Source organism: Amblyomma americanum, chromosome 7 (genome assembly GCF_052857255.1).
Source record: "Amblyomma americanum isolate KBUSLIRL-KWMA chromosome 7, ASM5285725v1, whole genome shotgun sequence".
Taxonomy (NCBI): Eukaryota; Metazoa; Arthropoda; class Arachnida; order Ixodida; family Ixodidae; genus Amblyomma; species Amblyomma americanum.
The window spans coordinates 91,995,597-92,014,359 of record NC_135503.1 but is presented as its reverse complement, the minus strand read 5'-3'; the positions used below and the strand labels follow the sequence as shown (position 1 = coordinate 92,014,359).

General features: G+C 47.7%; 1 protein-coding gene across 1 annotated transcript in view; it reads left to right on the top strand.

Moving 5' to 3' along the window:
- The window catches only part of Rpn7 (regulatory particle non-ATPase 7), a 29,570-nt gene extending 27,391 nt beyond the window's left edge, over window positions 1-2,179 (top strand). Inside the window, exon 8 of the mRNA XM_077632662.1 lies at window positions 2,007-2,179. Coding sequence (XP_077488788.1) covers window positions 2,007-2,075 — 69 coding nt within the window. The 3' untranslated portion in view covers window positions 2,076-2,179. The remainder of the gene's footprint in view (window positions 1-2,006) is intronic.
- Window positions 2,180-18,763: the final 16,584 nt, after the last annotated feature.

Here is an 18,763-nt window from a genome sequence, read left to right as displayed (position 1 = left end):
AATTATTATTATTAATAACTAGAGATACGTGTTGTCAAGTTTTTGTGTTTTATATTACTTTAACAAAACCAGCTTGTTTGCCCTAGATAAAAGCACTGTAAATCAAGTAAAACAAAAACACGCCACCAGAGGCACTGGCTACTTTTTGCATCGAAGGACTTTGCGCCTCTCTGTAAACATCCTACGACCTAGCACTAAACGCTTATGGCTACTCTCTATGTATCTGAGAGCGGCTTTGCGGAATCGATCCGATCGAGCCATTGCACTCTATAAGCATTCGTTTCGGTCCCAAGGAGGGATGTGTTCGTTTCACATTTAGCAGGCAGTGCACATCGTCAGTTTGTGGAGGATCACCGGGCAGCGGCACCAGGTGGCGCCACGTTCCTGTCAACAGCGCGCGGTCCTTGCTCGGCATGACCAACCAGCGCGCTAGGAGGGACGAGCGATGGTTGGCGATAAGCAGTAGCTGTACGCACTATGCTAAATGTGTCTGATATTTTGCGCAGGCTGTCACACTGTCACAGTATCTTGTGCTCAAGTTCGGATCCATAAGTAACGGAACATCACTGATCAGTGTTCCCTTCTGCGCCGTCGATGTGACGGTGAAGCATCGCTGGGTCAGCTGAGCGTTCACATGGTTGTTGTAATCATGCAAACGGGGCTGCCAGCCTTGGCATGAACGAGTTACAGAGAACAGGCAACCATGGAGTGCAAACTTCCGGCACGTGCTAAGATGGGCTGTTTTGATTGGTCGCCCTGCGTGTCGTCATTGGGAGAGTGAAATGGGAATGGGAAGCTGCGCGAAAATCAAGTTGAGGGCATCATTTTGTTTGCTTGTATTTTGAAATTTCCTCATTGAATAACTCCCATTCTTAAGCATCGATTCTTGTAATTCTTTTTGAGTCAGCATCTGTTTGACATAAAGAATCCATCTGAAGTGTAACTGGCATCAGTTCAAGCGGTGTTTCGCAGCCCCTTTAAGAAACTACACAGTGTGTTCAGTCTGGCATTGGCAAGGACGAAAGTACCCAGCATCCCTTTCTTGCCACTGTCATCATTTTTCTAATGCTTTATAATAAACACTAGCACGTGTGCACCGCGGAGAAGCTGACCTCGTGGCAGACTGCTCATGCCTCGTGCCCCCATTCTTGACATCATTGGATGTGAATACCTTTGAATGGAATAGCATTGAGGTTGTCGTCTTGCAAAAACCACTGGGTTTCTTCGCAACCAAATTCCTCAATTGGCTGAGAGGGTTGTGACATCATCAGCACTGCCAAATTTGAAAATCTGAGGACTGGAATGTTTGGGTACACCTCGTTGGATTGTCATATGTTATTGTATTAACCCAACTCACTAATCAACCTTAACCACCCATTAATCCACTGTAATCCATTTTCTGGGGTGGGCCCAGTTCAAAAATTTGGAGAGTCCCTTGGAGTACTTGGGATGGGCCAACTTCCAAGTGCTGTCACATTTTCTTGTTTAAGAATAGGTTTTTTTGCTTGCTGAGCGTACCATATGAACAAGATTTGATGAATTTTTGTGAATGTGCTCGTCGGGGAATTATATTAGTTCAGAAAATATAGCCAGAAGAGTTTGTGAATGGAAAAAAAAAAATATGGAGTCTAAAAGACAGTGTAACTTTGTGGGATAAATTTATTGATCATTGTTTGTAACATTTGAACCTGGAAATTGTATGATGGGGAATGTATGAGTCAGGTTCTGCTTGTTAAATAGGGGAATGCAGTTAGTATTCAAAGACCACTGCACTTTTAATACAAGAAAAACAGTTTAGAGGTCCTGTTGTGAGGCTTCAGTCTTTTTCTTCTCTATAAGGTGTCATTTGTAATTTAAGAAAAAAAATGACCGACTGCTTAACTCACCTGTAGCTATGTTGCAGGCTTCGGCTAGTCGTTAATTTTAACGGCACACAAAGCTAGCATTTTAGAGGAATGCCGCAATAGGGCAACGAATGTTGACGTTCTTTGATTTTATTTTTTCAGGCTTGCATAAAGCAAGGAGACATTCTGTTGAACAGGATACAGAAGTTGAGTCGTGTCATCAACATCTGAGCCAGCGTGTGGAGGCAAGCGGATCTGTTGGCAACTCTGGAAGTTTCTTGTGCCTCATCTCTGATTCTTTTTAATAGTCGAAGTAAAGTGCATTCTCTCTGCTAGTGCTGTTTGCAATTTCTAGAGGTCTTCACCAGCTATGAGATATTTTCTTGCACGAAGGAGGGACTTGCAAGTGAGCAGGTGTAACAGCAGAACACCCATGTCTTCTGGTAGTCCTGTCAGAAGCTTGCTTTGTATTCTGCCTTTGTGAATACCAGCCTGTTTCTGCAGAAATGCTCTAAAGCTCAATCACCTGAGCTGGCAGCAGCATTCAGTCTGGGCTATAATGGCCTCTGTACTGGCCTATTTAGTGTTCCATTTATGGGGCAGGCTTCGTATAGGAAGCTTAGCCCCAGAAAAATACACTCTTGCATCATATATCTAGCATGTCATATGTGCACATAGCAACTGGCCCACGATTTTCTGTCACACTTTGTGCGATGCTCAGAGCTTGAAGTCAGGGATGTCTCACGCCTCCTACCAGTATTGACAAGGGATCTGAGAAACCCCATGCTAAAATGTGGGGACTGTATAAACCCGAAGTAGGTAACCATTTTTTATTCTTGTCAGTGGAGTTCGAAACATTTATTTATCGTTTAGAAAATTCAACTGTGGTTTGTAGTACGTGTTTTCTGAAATGTTTTCTGAGAAATACAAGCCGTCAGCAGTATACAAAGGCTGGAAGAAAAAGGGAAATCCGTATCCTCACACCATGAGTCTGTCCAGAGCTGGCCACTCGCCTCCACGGCTACAAAACAACAAGCACACTGGGAATGAGCACACAGGTTTGTTATGCTCAAGCACAACAAAGCCCATCATTTGTTTTCAGGTCTTCGTCGTAAATGATTTCTCCCGTTTGTGTAAAATGATGAGTAAAACATGCTGCCAGCCGCTTTCTCTGTTTTCATGTTTGTTTCTCTCTCCACCTGCGCTCGAAATAGAGACACCCGCCCCTTCGATGGAGCCAGACTTTAGCACTGGGACGCTGTATCTGCCTGTAAAAAAAGGCATGGCTGCATTATAGTCTTATGGTGTCTCGTTGAAAAATAGCTTCAAAAGGTGGAATTCATAGCAGGAAGGCCAGCTGAAATAAATTATCATATATGTACATGTGCATGCACGTGAGAATTGGGACAAAAATAATGTAGTGGGTCTGAACACAATGAAACCCTATGTTGTGTGTTTCCAAATGTTGAAGTTCTCAGGAGACAGCTTTAATCATGAGACAATTGTTTTCACGTGAATTTATTTGTGTTGAGCTTCTTGACGTTCACATACGTACACTGGGACAGAATGCCAGTACATGTCGAAAGGCAGCACTTGCTTGGACAGACACTCATTCCTGGTGAATACCATTGCATGCGAGTAGACGGCAGCATACAGGCGTGGCCTGCTGTCTTCTTCACAGCTAATTTTCACAATTTGTTCAGCACAGAGTGCCTTCACTTCGCAACCATTAGCCACAGTGCATACAGTTGGGTGTGTTACGGATTAACAGTAGTTTTTTTACCTTTAGATGGCATCCTTTGGAAAGCCCCTGCACCATAACTGGACAAAACATTTAGCATTAGGAGACATTTCTAGGGGAAAGGTTACGGAGCATTTATCTGGAAGAAGACTGCAAATGAACTGGTGCGCATGACAACCCTTCTCATTTGAGCTGTGATGCCAAGTCCAAGCCCTAGAAAAGACTCAAAATCCGAGGCCGGGACCAGCCCGGACTGGGCCAGTTTCCTCGGCGCTCAAGAGAGAAATTTCTCACTGCGTGCAAGTGGACTCCGATACCAGTAAAGACGTGACCAGCAAAGACTCAAATGCAATAGCGCTTGAAAAAATTAGTTTGGTTAACACAGAAAGAAGAGAAGATTGGGCGGGTTTGTCTGCTCGGCTTTTTGAACAGTCGTCTCGTCTGTGAGCAGCTCCGAAGTTTTGAGAGTCAAATGAAAAGAGTTGTATGAATGTGTAATAAGCAACTTTTACTTGCCTCTTTTGTCGGTAATTTTTTACGGCCTGCATTGTCTAAATATTAAAATGTCTTCGAAGCTACAGTAATGTTTTTTTTAATGAGCATGATTTCATGGGTTGGAATCACGGCCACATTTGTGTGGAGACGAAAATCGAAAGCACCTGTTTAATGCTACTGTGTATTAAAAGACCCGACGTGGCCTAAACTAATATGCTTATCCCCAGTGGTGTTTCTCGTATCGTAGAGATGTGTTTTTGGGAGCCGAAGGCAGAAACTCTGACTACCTTGGGGCACATGGGTGTTTATCGAGCAATCGAAAGAATGTTCTCAAGCAGTTTTTATGAGACTCCAAATGTCTAGTCGCAAGTGTTTGCACAAAACTGAGTAGATGCGGGGCACCTTTTGGCAGATCCGAAGGCGTGTGCTTGCTGATGCTGAAACAGCCCTAGCCAGCGGTGTTCTATACCTTAGTAGGCGAACGCACTCGTGCAAATGAACAGTTTGTCAGACGTTACAACGCTCCACTAAGGACACCGTTGTAGTGCAGCCCGCTGCTGGAATTTGCGCTTTAGACCCTGCAAGAGTGGTCTGCTGCTCTTCAGTCATTTAAAAAGAGCATATCACTTGTACCATTCAATGCAGCAGGGCGTGCACATTCGAAGTCACTTGAACAGTGCACTGATGACACTCGGTCTACAAATGATATAATTAAGCTTTTCCTTATTCGGCGTCATCGAGACCTCCATGGGAAGATTTTAATGCCTGGCTGCCGTTTTTTTGCCTAGACATTCCGGGGAGCAGGCCAAAAAAACTACTGTTTGTAATTTTTCTCGCTTGAGGAAAGTGAAACTATAGCAGACACCAAAAAATGAACAAATAGCCGATCAGTATTTTTTTTTCTCGGCCCACACCTTGGCTCTGCTTCATACTCGCTGCTAGAATGCCCCAAGTGCACTTAACCCTGCAATATAAATCAAATCAATCAAAAGCTGCACGGCCCCGTCGATATATGGGCCTTTACTGACTGCTGTGTCGCTCGGAGCAAATCGACAAAAAAAAATTCCTTTGGCTTCTCGTTTGTTCGGGTGCAAATTTCGCACTGAGGTGGCATTGACACCATGAGCGCCCCACGTCAAGGCTTTGAGGCGGACCATGTTTTTAGACACTTCCTCTACGACCTCACCTCTTTCTTCTTTCACTCCCTCCTTTATCCCTTCCCTTACGGCGCGGTTCAGGTGTCCGCCGATATGTGAGATATATACTGCGCCATTTCCTTTCCCCAAAAACCAACCATCCTCTACGACATCCTAGCATGCGATTAGGTTACGGTAGCAGACACGGCACGAAGTTAGCTCTGAGGACGGCATATAGAAGGAGCTTCGCGCTGCCACTACCGTTCGGAGACGAACGAAATATGGTTATCCTGGAAATCTGGGTAGTATATGATGTGCCAACGCGGGATTTGCAAGTTTCACGTACTACGCCGCCGCCACGCGACCAGCTTCGGTACCACTCGATAGATGACACCGGCGAACGACTCCGGCTTGGTGCGGCCTCTCCCATTCTCTACTCTACAGTCGCGCAGTGCTTTTAGCGTATTATTGCGTTTTCTGTTGCCCTTTTTACACAGCCACTGAAACAGTTTAAAATAATATCTATGTGCGCGTGTAAAGCGCACAACATGGTCTGAGTGCATAAACATGTCCAACATTCTTGGACAAAAAATGTGGGTTTTGGAAAATGTTTGGTTTAAGGGGGTTTAATGTCCCAAAGCGACTCAGACTATAAGCGACGCCATAGTGAAGGGCTCTGGAAATTTCGACCACCTGGGGTTCTTTAACATGCACCGACATTGCACAGCACACGGGCCTCTAGAATTTCGCCTCCATCGAAATTCGACCGCCGCAGCTGGGATCGAACCTGCGTATTTTCACGTCGGTAGCCGAGTGCCATAACCACTATATAAGCCACCGCAGCGGCTAATATTGGAAAATGTAAGGTCATATTGAAACTAATTGAATGCAATGGTCCATTCCGATATGTAGCAAAATCTTTCTTTTGTAGTGTTCCCATTGCTCAAATCGAGCAGTCAAGTCTGCCATAAACAACCAATGGGGGGCGCTTTTGACGATGGCAAAACCGTCAATAGCAAAAAAATGCAAGCCTGTCTACGAGAGATCTGCGGATATATTGATTGTTATAGTGAAATCTTACAATATATGAAAAAATTGCGTTCATAATCTCTTTTCCGTTCAAAAAGTCTGTTCTTGATAAATGTTGGGATAAGAAATCGCATTTTCTCTGCACTGCTATGCCGTACGTTCTCCCTAGATTCAAAGCTCAAGAAGGAATGGGTAATCAATAGGGGTGTGCGAATATTTGAAATTTCGAATACGAATCGAATATTTTTGATATGCGTGAATTTCCGAATATTCGAAAATTGCCGAATACTCGCCAGCGACCGTATACTGCGCATACTTTCGTAAATTCGACCGTGGCAAGACCACAATAACTGGGCAAATTAGCCGGTAATCGAGTCAAAAATTCCAGGAAAACAATACAGAGGTCCTATCCGCATCCTTCTGCGCCGTTTATTGCGCGGACCGACCGCAACCCGACGCCGCAAGGCTTCACCTCGTGAGAATTTCTCCAAGTGGGCTTTCCCACATATCACCCGTGCTGCGAACAAGATTGGCCGACGGCCCGCTTCGAGCAATCGCAACGCGAAATCGCGCTTTTCTTTTAATCCTTAGGTAATACGTTACATATTTAATGCCCACATCCGAAGAATGCACCCTGTCGCCTTCATAACTCTCCGAGCGTGACTTCCGCCATCCCGTTTTGTAAAGTACGCTATGCGGGAAAGCCTACTTGCGGAATGCCGCAGGAGCCTCCTGGAGGGGCGCGTCCAGTAGTCACAATAGGGCAAGCGATCCTGTTAAAATCTCGCCTATTGCATGGTGCATTGTAACCTGCGCACCTCTTTAAGGGGCGTAACGGCAGGCGTGGCAACAATCGGAAGGCCTTTGTCGCTAGGGCAAAAAAATAGCCTGGCTGCGTAGTTTCGGTTTTGAGCTGCCCCGCGGCAACTTCTAATGTCGGCCTGCGCATTCATCGATAGTCCAATCCCAGCTCCGCGCGGCTTATTTATTTTTCCTTTTTATAAACCGCCTCGCCGCTCCGACGCCAGTGTGTGTTCTTCGGCCCCTTGCTTGCATTTGTGGTGTTCTTCCAGCACCCCAAAACGGGCGACTCGTCACGGGCTTGCAGGTGTTAGCGCGATGGAGCCGCCTCATAAGGCCTTACTGCGTTTTCAGCATTTTCGGCAGCATTTTTTTCGGGGGGGAGGGGGGGGGGGGGCAATTTTATTAAAAGAGGCCTTCTGATGAACCGGGCATTTCTTCCGGCCCCTTGAACTCAAATGAATGAGGTTTAACAGTCATCATGTTATTTTTTTGCTGTCAGTCTTGTCATTTTATGGATTTTGTTTTCAATGACTTCATTAAAGTTTGGATACTGTTATCCTGTCTAATCAAGTAGTATACATTTCTGTGCACATCATGTTTTTTTATACGGTACTGAGGCAGTCTAGTTTTGTTTATTTTAGTTGCAAAGACCATACACTATTTTGAAAAAAAAAATAAGGGCAACAACGTCTGCTTGCTGATTGTTTTCTGAAATTTTTTTTGTACTGAACAGAAATTCGATTCGATATTCGAAGCCATTTTTTCTTCATATTCGTATTCGATTCGTATTAAAAAATTTCAATGTTCGCACACCCCTAATAATCAAGTTAATTAAAATCTCGGTGTGGGCAAGTCGGTTACTTATGTAAATTTAAATCGGTACAATAAAACGAGTTCAACAAAGAAACGCATAAATGACAGCACTTGCGTCCGACCTATCCATGTTGTTTTTGTTGTCCTCTGTTGGAGTGGCACATACCCACAGTGGGGGATTGGCCAGGGTGCCTTGCACATTCAGACAGTTGTGAAACTTTGACTCATTTAAGGTAGACGAGTTTGAATTCTGTGTTAAAGAAAGTAATTTTGAAAATTATAGCTAATAAAGGAGTCTCCCTGTTGCAATAATGAAATTATGCAGATAATCGCACACCGGTTTTAGAACATATCCCCTGGAGATTGCCCCAAGTGAGAGAAGAACCGGAATAGAAAGAGGAAGCCCCTAATCGGACAAGGAGAATCGGCATGTAAGCTTTTTGCAGAGAAGCAAACCGCTGAACAGGAGAGGAAAAAGTGATTCAATTTCGCCGCATGCTTCACAAAGGTTCGACAGGGAGCACCCCGATCGGCACAAGTAAAGATTTAGTCATTGGTATTCTGCACCGCAAGAGGGTCATGGACACCTCGCATTGCCGTGAACTGCAAAAGCGCACACTCCAAGGGGATGCCAAATGGTGAAAATCCGCTGTAGAAAAGAGAGAAGAACAATTTCGAAATTCTACTGACTATCCGTGCAAAAGAAACGCCTATCGTTTAAGAACTTTCTTATCCACACAGAGAGGTACGAAGGAGGTTTGAGGTCAGCTATTTTATGTGGTAAAATACTGTTTCCAATGCTGCCGTACGGCTTCGCAATATCTAATCTAACTAGAGCTGAGAACTCCTTCTGCTTCATTACAACCTTAATTCGGCTCTCCAGGTCTATGCGTGCGGAACAAATTGAACACCCACGGCGAAAACCAATCTGAGCTTCTCTGAAGGCACGTAGAGTCGATATATGATTCGTAAAGCAACCGTGTACTACCTGTTCCACGAGTTTTACCAAATTTTAAGTGAGAGAAATGGGCCGAATATTGTCAAGATCAAATCCTTTTCCCGCGTCTTTGAGCAATTAAAATATTTTCGCTGTTTTACAAAGACCAGGCTTTTTCCAAAGACCAATTCACAATGTGTAGGATATCCGGGGTAAAGTCGAGCTAATAACTTCAACATACCAACTGTGACTCCGTCAACTACAGGGGCGGCAGACTGCAGACCACTAACTATAGACAAACTCAGAAGAATGACTCTATAGTGAAGTCTGTACACAGATGAGGTTAGATCGAAGAAACCGTACTGCGTGCATGCAAACGCGCGGCGAGTCCCTGAGCTATTTGATTCAGGTTGTATATTGCTTGTTGAGGGGGGGAATAGAACTGTATAGACTGCGTTAAGGGAGTGGAAAGTATACTTAGTGCGTTCCATAAATCTGAACAAAACATTTAATTATCAGGGCTACACAAATAGTGATGTAAATTTGCATTGTATTCCTCCTTAGCTCTAGGTACAGTCCTTTTAAACAGCGCTGCAAAGAATTTGCAATTTATCCAATAGTGTAGGGACTGGTTTAGCACCAGGCTCTTCCATGCGGCCTTCCTGCGAAAATATATAGGCGATTTCGCAGTCTTCATTCCACCGGCACAAAGGAATCTTCTTTTTTTTCACAGCTGAATTAACCCTAAACACAGAACGCTGGGTGGCTTCTAACAGAGAAGTTAAGACTTCGGGGGCCCGATCCGAGCTAACCGAGGAGCCAGGAAAGGAACGCGCCTGACCTAGCAATTTCTTGAACTGTACAGTGTTAACCAATTTTTGGGCGGAACCGGTCACCCAAAGGGGACTGCACACTATAGTTAAATTTATTGGGTAGTGATCACTCGACGTACCACAGTTAACTGGCGACCACGAAGATACCCCAACCCCATTAACAGCGAAAGTCAATCAATCGCTGAACGCGAATGAGCCCGCATAAAAGTATAGCACGGCTTTTGCAGCAGCGCACATAATTTGCTGACATTCAAGACCAAAGTACTTGCCCACTGACATCAGTCTGGAAGCCCCATATAGCAACATGCGGATTGAAGCCTCCCGTTAAAACCGTGTTGGAGTTATTGCGCAATAAAGTTTGGTTTATGGAGCTTTAACGTCCCAAAGTGACCTAGGCTATAAGGGGCGCCGTAGTGAAGGGCTCCGGACATTTCGACCACCTGGCGTTCTTTAACGTGCACTGACATCGCACAGTACACGGACCTCCAGAATTTCGCCTCCATCGAAATTCGACCGCCGCGGCCGGGATCGAACCCGCGTCTTTCGGGTCAGCAGGCGAGCGCCATAACCACTAAGCCACCGCTGCGGCTATTGCGCAATAAAGCATTGACACCAGCAGGGAAGTAAATATTCGCAACTGTTAGAGCGGCACACTGCGGTATAAGAATGTCATCTGCAAGGATCTCACAAATCGGGCCCATAATTTTGTGACACATTTGCGCGGTGAAATAATTCCGATGAAATCAATGTCAACAAGCCCCAAGCCCGCCGTTCGTGTCGATCAGCTCTAAACACACGGAATGACACGATGGCGGTGTTTGACTGCTAACAACAGATGACAACCTGTGCTGAGATGACCTGGGACGGCATCGATGAACGCGATCATACGATCGAGGACACCAGCAGGAGGCTTTTCCACAGTAAGAACTGACTTTTTCATTCCGTCTTCTACAACATTAGCGGACGACACCTACATGTGAGGGGCTTTTTCTATCCAGCAGGGCGTACGCATCTGCTCGTGAGCACTTGTCCCGCTGAATAATTTCCAGGACAGTCTGCTAATCCGCGCGCTTCGGACGTATGGGATCTTCAGGTTGGTGAGTACAGCGGCAACCGTAACAGCTACGTGATTCAGAAGTGCAGGTATTTGGTGGATAATTGTCCCCGCAAATGCGATAGCACGTTGCCGAGTTACATAACTTGGTGCCATGGCAAAACCGCTAGAAGTGACCACACTGCAATGGCCGTGGCTGCAGTGGGTCTATACGATAGATTATTGTTCCAAACCTTAATTAGTCCACATGGACAAGAGGCCCCTGCAAAAGTCGCAATAACCGATTCTGTGGGCACCTGAGAACCACAAGCCTCCCTGTTCCAGCGGTAGGCGGACAGAATGCCAACACCAGCATTTGGAAAATTACCAAGAATCTTTTGGGGTGAAGCTGAAGGATCAACCCCGCGAATGATACCCTTTGTGCACTCAAGTTGTTCAGGAATATATCAGCGCCCGTCCTTGTCGTCTCGTCTTTGTCCACGTCTTTTTAGCGCTGCTTTTCTGGAAAATATGGTTTGACTGGCGATGAGAAGAAAGACTTGCACTGGAGCGAGTCCACCACACAATTTAAATCGGAAGACTTGCACACTATACCCGTTCTGCAAAACAGTCTTCTGAAATTTCCAGACTCGGCTGGTCACAGCCTTCAGCTCCTCCTGAATGATCCTGTAGTTTTTGAATTTAATGGCACCATCTCCAACAGGGGCCAACGCCACAGGGATCACTTTGACACCATTATTACTGAATGACTCCAAATGGAAATTTTGAGCCGGCAAACTGGCGCACCTACTCCTGGGGAGGTCAAAAGCATGGTAAAAAAATTGACAATTCATCAACTCCAATTAAAACAGGACAAAAAACCTGGCCTATTCCCCCACCCGTGGAACGGCCTCACCAGGAACCGATGACAGTCGACACACCGGAACATATAAAGTGGAAGGTGCGGCGTAAGCCCGAATCTAGGGTGACTGAGCGCTGGCCGTAGGTAGCGATCTCGGAGATGTTCATCGCCTGCAAAGGCACTGCAGTTCCAGCGCGTTGCCGATCGATGAGTGATGCAGGCACGACGCTAACCTGGGCACCGATGTCCACCGAGAGGAACGTGGGCATCGATGAGGTATCGAGTAGCAGAACTGTGGTGTTGTGAGGTGCACAAAAGATCCTCGGAGGATTTGTGAACGCGGCGCGCCGACAGTGGTGCGTCGGACAGCGGAGCGCTGCGCGTGCCAGCCAGCCCAGCGTGCGCGCGTGCGAAGGGCGTGTGCGAGGCGACAAAGAGCGTGGCGAGCACAAGGAGCGGAGAGCTGAGCCAGGACGACTATAAAAAGAAACTAGAATAAGGGGTGTGCGCATCTCCCAATCTGGGATGGGTTCGTTTTCTACGTTCTACCAACTCGGGTGTCCCTATTCTAGTCGGTGGTGACTTCAACGGCGCACACACTGCGTGGGGTTACCCATCGGATTCCTCAAGGGGTTCACACATCCAAGGGAGCTTTTCGGATCATTCCTTTCAACTTTTAAACCACCCGAATACTTCTACCCGCCCACGAGGTGGCCCGTATTCACCTGATTTGACTTGGTGGTTAGGCCCCGGTAACCCTCGTTGGGCTGTTGATTCTGATACTTGGGGTAGCGATCACAGCCCTATTTTTATCTCCCTCACGCCTACGCGTCTACGGAAAATACGCCGCACTGTACGAATAACATCATGGGACTCTGTACGCGCAGACAATCATTTATCTACATTCAACCCCTCTTCAGCATTGTCTACTCTATCTGCTGTTCTCGCTACTCACACTATTACCACTACTGTAAATGAAGACGACCCAAACCCGGACATACATCTCTTGAATCTGTGGGCTCTTCGTCGCCAGGCGGATCTTTACGCTACTCGTAACCCCGATGACCCTTCGGCTCTTCCTACTCTTCACCGCGCTACCGCACGGGCGCGGCGCTATGCAAAGCGGCTAGGCAGGCAACGCTGGGCTGCATGGTGTGCCCGCCTGTCCTCTACGCAGGGCAATCGACATCTTTGGAGAGTGTTTCACGCCATGGAGCGCCCTTCTCAGGTTGCAGATTACACAGAGAGCATACGCCTCGCGCTAAATGTGGATGAGGACACATTTGCACAACAAGCGGCCCGTCAATTTTTTCCAAACCATGACTGCACCGCTACGTCTCCACCTGACTTATCTGTAACAGAGCCCCCCGATGGGGTTACTTCTGACCTCACCATGGCAGAGCTGCTGGCCTCGATTGACCGTTTAAAAACTACTACTACTCCCGGGCACGACGGCACACCTAACTCCTTATTCCGTAACTTGGAAGGGAGGGCTTTGGAAACCCTACTTGATACTTTTAACGAAGTGTGGCTTTCTGGCGTCATGCCGGGAGACTGGAAGCATTCTATTGTGGTTCCAATACCCAAGTCAGGTCAGCCTCCAGTATCTCTCTCGGCCCTTCGTCCAACTTCCCTTACCCCTACCATCTGCAAGCTTTATGAAAACATTCTAGCCGCATGCTTATCATGGTGGCCGGAATCCCATGATTGCTACCCAGATTCCCAAATTGGTTTCCGCCCACAAATTGGAACGGAGGACGGCCTTGCTACTTTGGCTGCTGACGTGCTTGACCACTCTCCACAGAGTCACCTTGTACGAACCGTAATCGCTACAGACATAACAAAGGCATATGATAACATCCTTCACTCTGCCATTCTTGCCTCCCTTCAAACTCTTGGTCTCCCTCACCGGTTCCTCCTCTCCATTCACGCCTTTTTAGCAAATCGAACCTTCAGCGTGCGTGTCCACGGAAAGCCCTTTGGTAATTTCACTTCCAATAGAGGAGTGCCGCAGGGCTCCGTTCTCGCCCCCACATTATTTAATGTGGCTTTAATTCCTCTTGTTCGAGCCCTAGAGACCATCTCTTTTATCCGCGTGCTTGCATATGCCGATGATATCACCTTGTGGTGCTGTCATCCAGATGCGTCTATTCATCAGTCGGTCCTTCAACACGCGCTGGATGTATTGACATCTCGCCTCCCACCTCTGGGTCTAACACTCTCTCCTACTAAATCATGTTTCATTCGAATTGGAAATAAAGCCGCCTTACGGAAAGCTCCCCCTTTAAATTTTACGGTACATAATTCTCTGATTCCTCAGGTAGAAACTGTTCGTATTCTTGGTCTTCTCCTCCATACATCTGGGACTGGCACCCCATGGCTGACAGCCACCCGTAAATCGGCTCACGCTACTCTAGGTCTGATTCGTCGCATAGCTATGCGTTCTGGCGGCGGACGTGCTCATACGGCCTGCCAGCTTGTGCGCTCTATCCTTCAGCCACGGATAGTATATCAGGCTCAATTTCAACGTCTCACCCGCAGTCAGTGGGACTCCCTTGAAGCTATCAATCGTGAGGCTATGCGCGTCATAACATATTTGCCTCGTTTAACACCCATACCTGTGCTACAGGAGTTCGCCCAACTTAATACACTCAGTGAAATCATCGACCAACGGGTGGCAAATAGAGCTCGAAAACAGTCTCTCAAACTTCATCGTTTAAAGACACTTCCACCGTGGTCCTATTGCCAGCTCACTGACAATCGCCCCACTGTTTCCCCGTCGGTATCAGCAGCGTATCTGCCTGAAGGGTGCATATTATACACGGATGCATCTCATTCTGCAGAGAGGGGAGTTACTGCTGTGTATAGTCCATCTCATCCGCATTTCAACTCTCGTGCGATGTATACTGCGCATACGTGCACTCCCCTGGCATTGGAACTTCAAGCCATTGGAGGCTTCAAGCCATTCAATACAGTTCACATTTACACTGACTCCCGCGCCGCCCTTCAACAGCTGAAGGCTGTTCGACGAACGTTCCAGATTTCACAATCTATTCATGTGCTCTGCGCAAAGTATCCATGTCCTGTGCGCATACACTGGATTCGCGGCCATGCCCAGGATCCACGTAACATTCAAGCGGATGCTATGACTCATCTTCATACATTAGACGATCCGCCACCTTCCCCTCTTCCCCCAGATCCGTTCCTGTCCCACGTTTCCGATTCCGAAGTTCTGCGCCAGCGAACACGCGCTCTAATTCCTCCGTGTTCGCACCCTCTCCCCCGTAGTCTTACTCGGCAGGAGGAGGTATCCGTGCGCCGGATTCGGGCAGGGGCGGCTCTGACACCATCTGTCCGTCATCGGTGGCGTGCCAAAGATCTGCCACTACCTGACAGGTGCCCTCACTGTGGCGCTGCACCGGACATATGTGATGTGCGGCACTTGTTGTGGACGTGCCCAGCGACGGCTGCTATCAGAAAACGGCTCCTCAGGGAGGTGGGCCTGCGGTGGAACCGCGAAAGTGACTTCGTGAAGTGGACAATGGACAACCGTTTCATTCACAACCTCTGCGACTACCTCAGCGCAACGGTTCTTCACTCCTTCTTTTAACTTTCAATCCCGTGCATTCCTTCCCCCATTTCCTTTTTCAACTTATGCCTCATGGCACACTTCGCGAATAAAAAAAAAGAGCGGAGAGCTGACGTGTCAGATAACCGAGGTGTAAAGGAAGACAACGCAGCGGAGGTCGGGTTATTCAAGCGTGGAGGTGGCAGCCGTCGGACGTTGGGTCCGTGCTGCCGTGGACCTCCCTTGGATCACCGACGCAAGCCTACTGCGTTCCTTGCAAGCGTGGAGGTGGCAACCGATGGACTGAGGGTTCGTGCTGCCGAAAGGTACTCTTGGCTAGTCTGCTTGAAGCCTCCGGCGTTTCGTGACGCCGTCTACGAGTCCTGGCTACGGCTTTCCTGCCGCTGCCAAGTTCTTCGGTCAGTTGGCTGGAGACCACCGGCGTCTTCCTGCAGTTTTCTCCGCTCCTAATACCACCTGGGTCTTTCGCCGCTTCCGTCGACGCAACGCCAGCGACACGTCGCAGTTCATCAACCAGCGTTCCGTCCTGTCTACAAGGCATCCCCACTCCACCTGGTAGGCTCAGTACCGGATGAACCCTCTCCTTTACTCTGTTGTGTTGTACGCGTGTTGAGTGTGTGTTTTTCTTGTTTTCGTTCCCGTTTCTTATTGGCCCTTTTCTTTTAAATTATAGATACGGCTTGGTTTGTTTTGTTTGATCTATTTGTTATCTTGTTCGAATCTGCACGCAATAGCGTTCCCCTTCGTAAAATCGGGGACACGCTTCCGACCCGCGAATATTGGCGTCCGTGCGACAGGACGAAGCCGTGGGTTTTTTTTTTTTCTCCTTTCGCGGGTCCGCAAAAAGAAACAATTGCAACGCTAGAGGAGTTAATTGAGTTAGGGAAAGAGTCGAGGTTTAAAGACGCCGAGCTGCGCACGTGGGTGGCTGCCGAGTAAGAGAAGGAACGCGCAGCACGTGCTGCCGAACGCGAGCAAGCCAAGGCGCAGACTGAGGCTGAGGAGCGTAAAGCGCAAGCTGAACGCGGGCATGCAAATTCGCTAGCAGAAGCTGAAGAGCGTAGATTGCAGCTACAATTAAGGGTCGCAGAAGCTGGGGGGGGGGGGGGGGATAATTTAGAACCCGCACCGGGGCCCTCAGTAGTGGTTAGCTCACACAAGTTGATCCCGCCTTTCGACGATCGCAGGGATGACTTAGATGCATACCTCAAACGTTTTGAGCATGTCGCAGAAGGACGCAGCTGGCCCAAGGAAAAATGGGCCACAGCACTCAGTATGCCTTTGACTGGGGAAGCTCTCCGTATGTTCAGTCGACTGTCTCCAGCAGATTCAATGGATTATGATAAGGCAAAACTAGCCCTGCTCCAACATTTTCCGTTTACATCAGAAGGTTATCGCGAAAGGTTTCGTGAAAGTAAGCCGCTTGTTAAAGAAACAGGCAAGCAATACGCAGCACGTTTTCTCAGTCTTTTCGATTGATGAGTCGAGATGTCGGGAAGGGCCACAACGTACAATGATCTACGTGACTTGGTGGTGGCCGAACAGTTTATGAGGAACTGTCATAGTCGTCTGGCGATTTTTCTTTGAGAAAGAGAGTGCAAGACGCTGGAAAAAATGGCTGAGGCAGCAGGCAAACTTCTAGAGGCCTAGCGGCAAAGAAACTTGTCTTCGTTCAAAGAATCGTTCGAGGTGGACATTCCGAGAGAGAAGGATGTACCAGCGAGTAGACAGTCAGGAAGGTGCCTCATTTGTAACCGACCGAGACATAAGGCTGCCGACTGTCGCTCTAAGCCAAAACAGCTTTATTGCATTTATTGTCGGAAAACAGGGCATGATGTAAGTTTCTGCTCAAGAAATCATGAAAACCACAAGCAATCGTCCTGTTGTGTTCAGCCATAGTGTGTTGCGCCTGAAACGGTGTCCACAACAGCAGATAGGCTTGAACCAGCTGAGGATAAGCTAGTGGTCGGACTTATTCCGGAAAAAGGCTGCAGGCGCCCAACACATGCTTGTACTAGAGGTATAGCTCCGAGGCCTACTCGTACGTATATTACGGGACACGGGGAGCAATACAGTGGTGGTGCGGAGAGCCCTAGTTCCTGATTAAGCTCTCACCGGCTCGAGATCTACGGTGTTCCTTGTTGATGGTAGTAGTCTGGAAGTTCCCGAGGCAGAAGTTTATATCACTTCCCCTTATTTCACTGGCACGGCCTTGGTAAAGTGGATGGAGACACAATTGTACGATGTCATAATTGGAAATATACCAGAGGCCCGTGAATCGTCAAGTCCAGATATTAATTGGAAGAAATCGGAGGGCGTTGCTAAATTATGTCCTGGCATAGTCAGTGACAATGTTGCGAGTGAAAATGGAGAGGGCGAGGGCCCAAAAGTGGTGTTGGCTGGAAAGGAAGTTCCCGGACGAAGGAGGGAAAGTACTGTTTTAAGCGTTGGTCTCATGGGGTTCAACAAGGAAATGCTAGAAGCAGAGCAAAGAGACGATGAGTCATTGAAGGCGGGTTGGGTGAAAGTAGGAAAGGTGTTCCATGGCAAGCACGGCACTTCGCACTCATATTTTGTTGAAAAGGGTTTACTGTACCGCCTCTATCATCTCGCTTCCGGCAGAAAGGTTCGACAGGTAGTACTTCCAAAGTCGTATAGATCACAGGTGTTAAGCCTTGCCCACGATAGCCCGTTGGCGGGGCGTCAGGGCATTACGAAGACTACAGATCGAGATCTGGAAGAACTCTGGCCGGGAGGGCAGGAGGAGATTAAGAGGTATTTCAGGTCGTGCGACACTTGCCAAAGGACGTGTCCGAAAGGCAAAGTAGGGAGGGCTCCGTTGGGACGCATGCCTCTTATCGACACTTCATTTGATCGGGTCGCTGTAGACTGTCGGTCCGCGCGCTGTCGCCCACATCAGTGAAAGGGAATAGATGTATTTTCACTCTCATAGATTTTGCCACGCGGTATCCCGACGCCGTGGCTCTGCCAAAGATAGATTCAGCAACAATGGCAGAAGGTTTGGCGGAAATGTTCTCATGAATAGGTTTTCCGAGAGACATCCTTTGTGACCAGGGTTCTTGTTTCACTTCCGAAATGATGAGAGAGCTCAATGATCTCTTGGCGGTGAAACATCTCAGCACGACTCCTTACCATCCAATGTGCAATGGGATAGTGAATAAATTTAACGGCACACTCAAGCAGATGCTGCGGAAGCTCATTCAGGAGCAGCCCAAAACATGGGATCGTTATATCGCTCTGCTTCTGTTCGCATACAGAGAGGTGCCGCAAGCGAGTCTGGGGTTTTCTCCATTTGAGTTGATAATTGGACGTCATGTGCGAGGGCCACTCGCAGTCCTCAGAGAGCTCTGAACCAGGGAAGAGCTGGGAGAAGACACGAAGACGACCTATGGTTACGTTCTCGATCTAAGAGAACGTCTCGAGCAAACTGTGAGAGTGGCACATCAAAATTTGTTGCGTGTCCAACAGTCTCACAAGAAATACTATGATAGGAACAGCAAGAAGCGGCATTTAAAGGTTGGAGATCGTGCCCTCATTATTTTGCCGAGCAGCCATAACAAACTGCTAATGCAGTGGAAAGGTCCATTTGTGGTCTGTGGAAAAAAGAACGACGTGGATTATTGGAT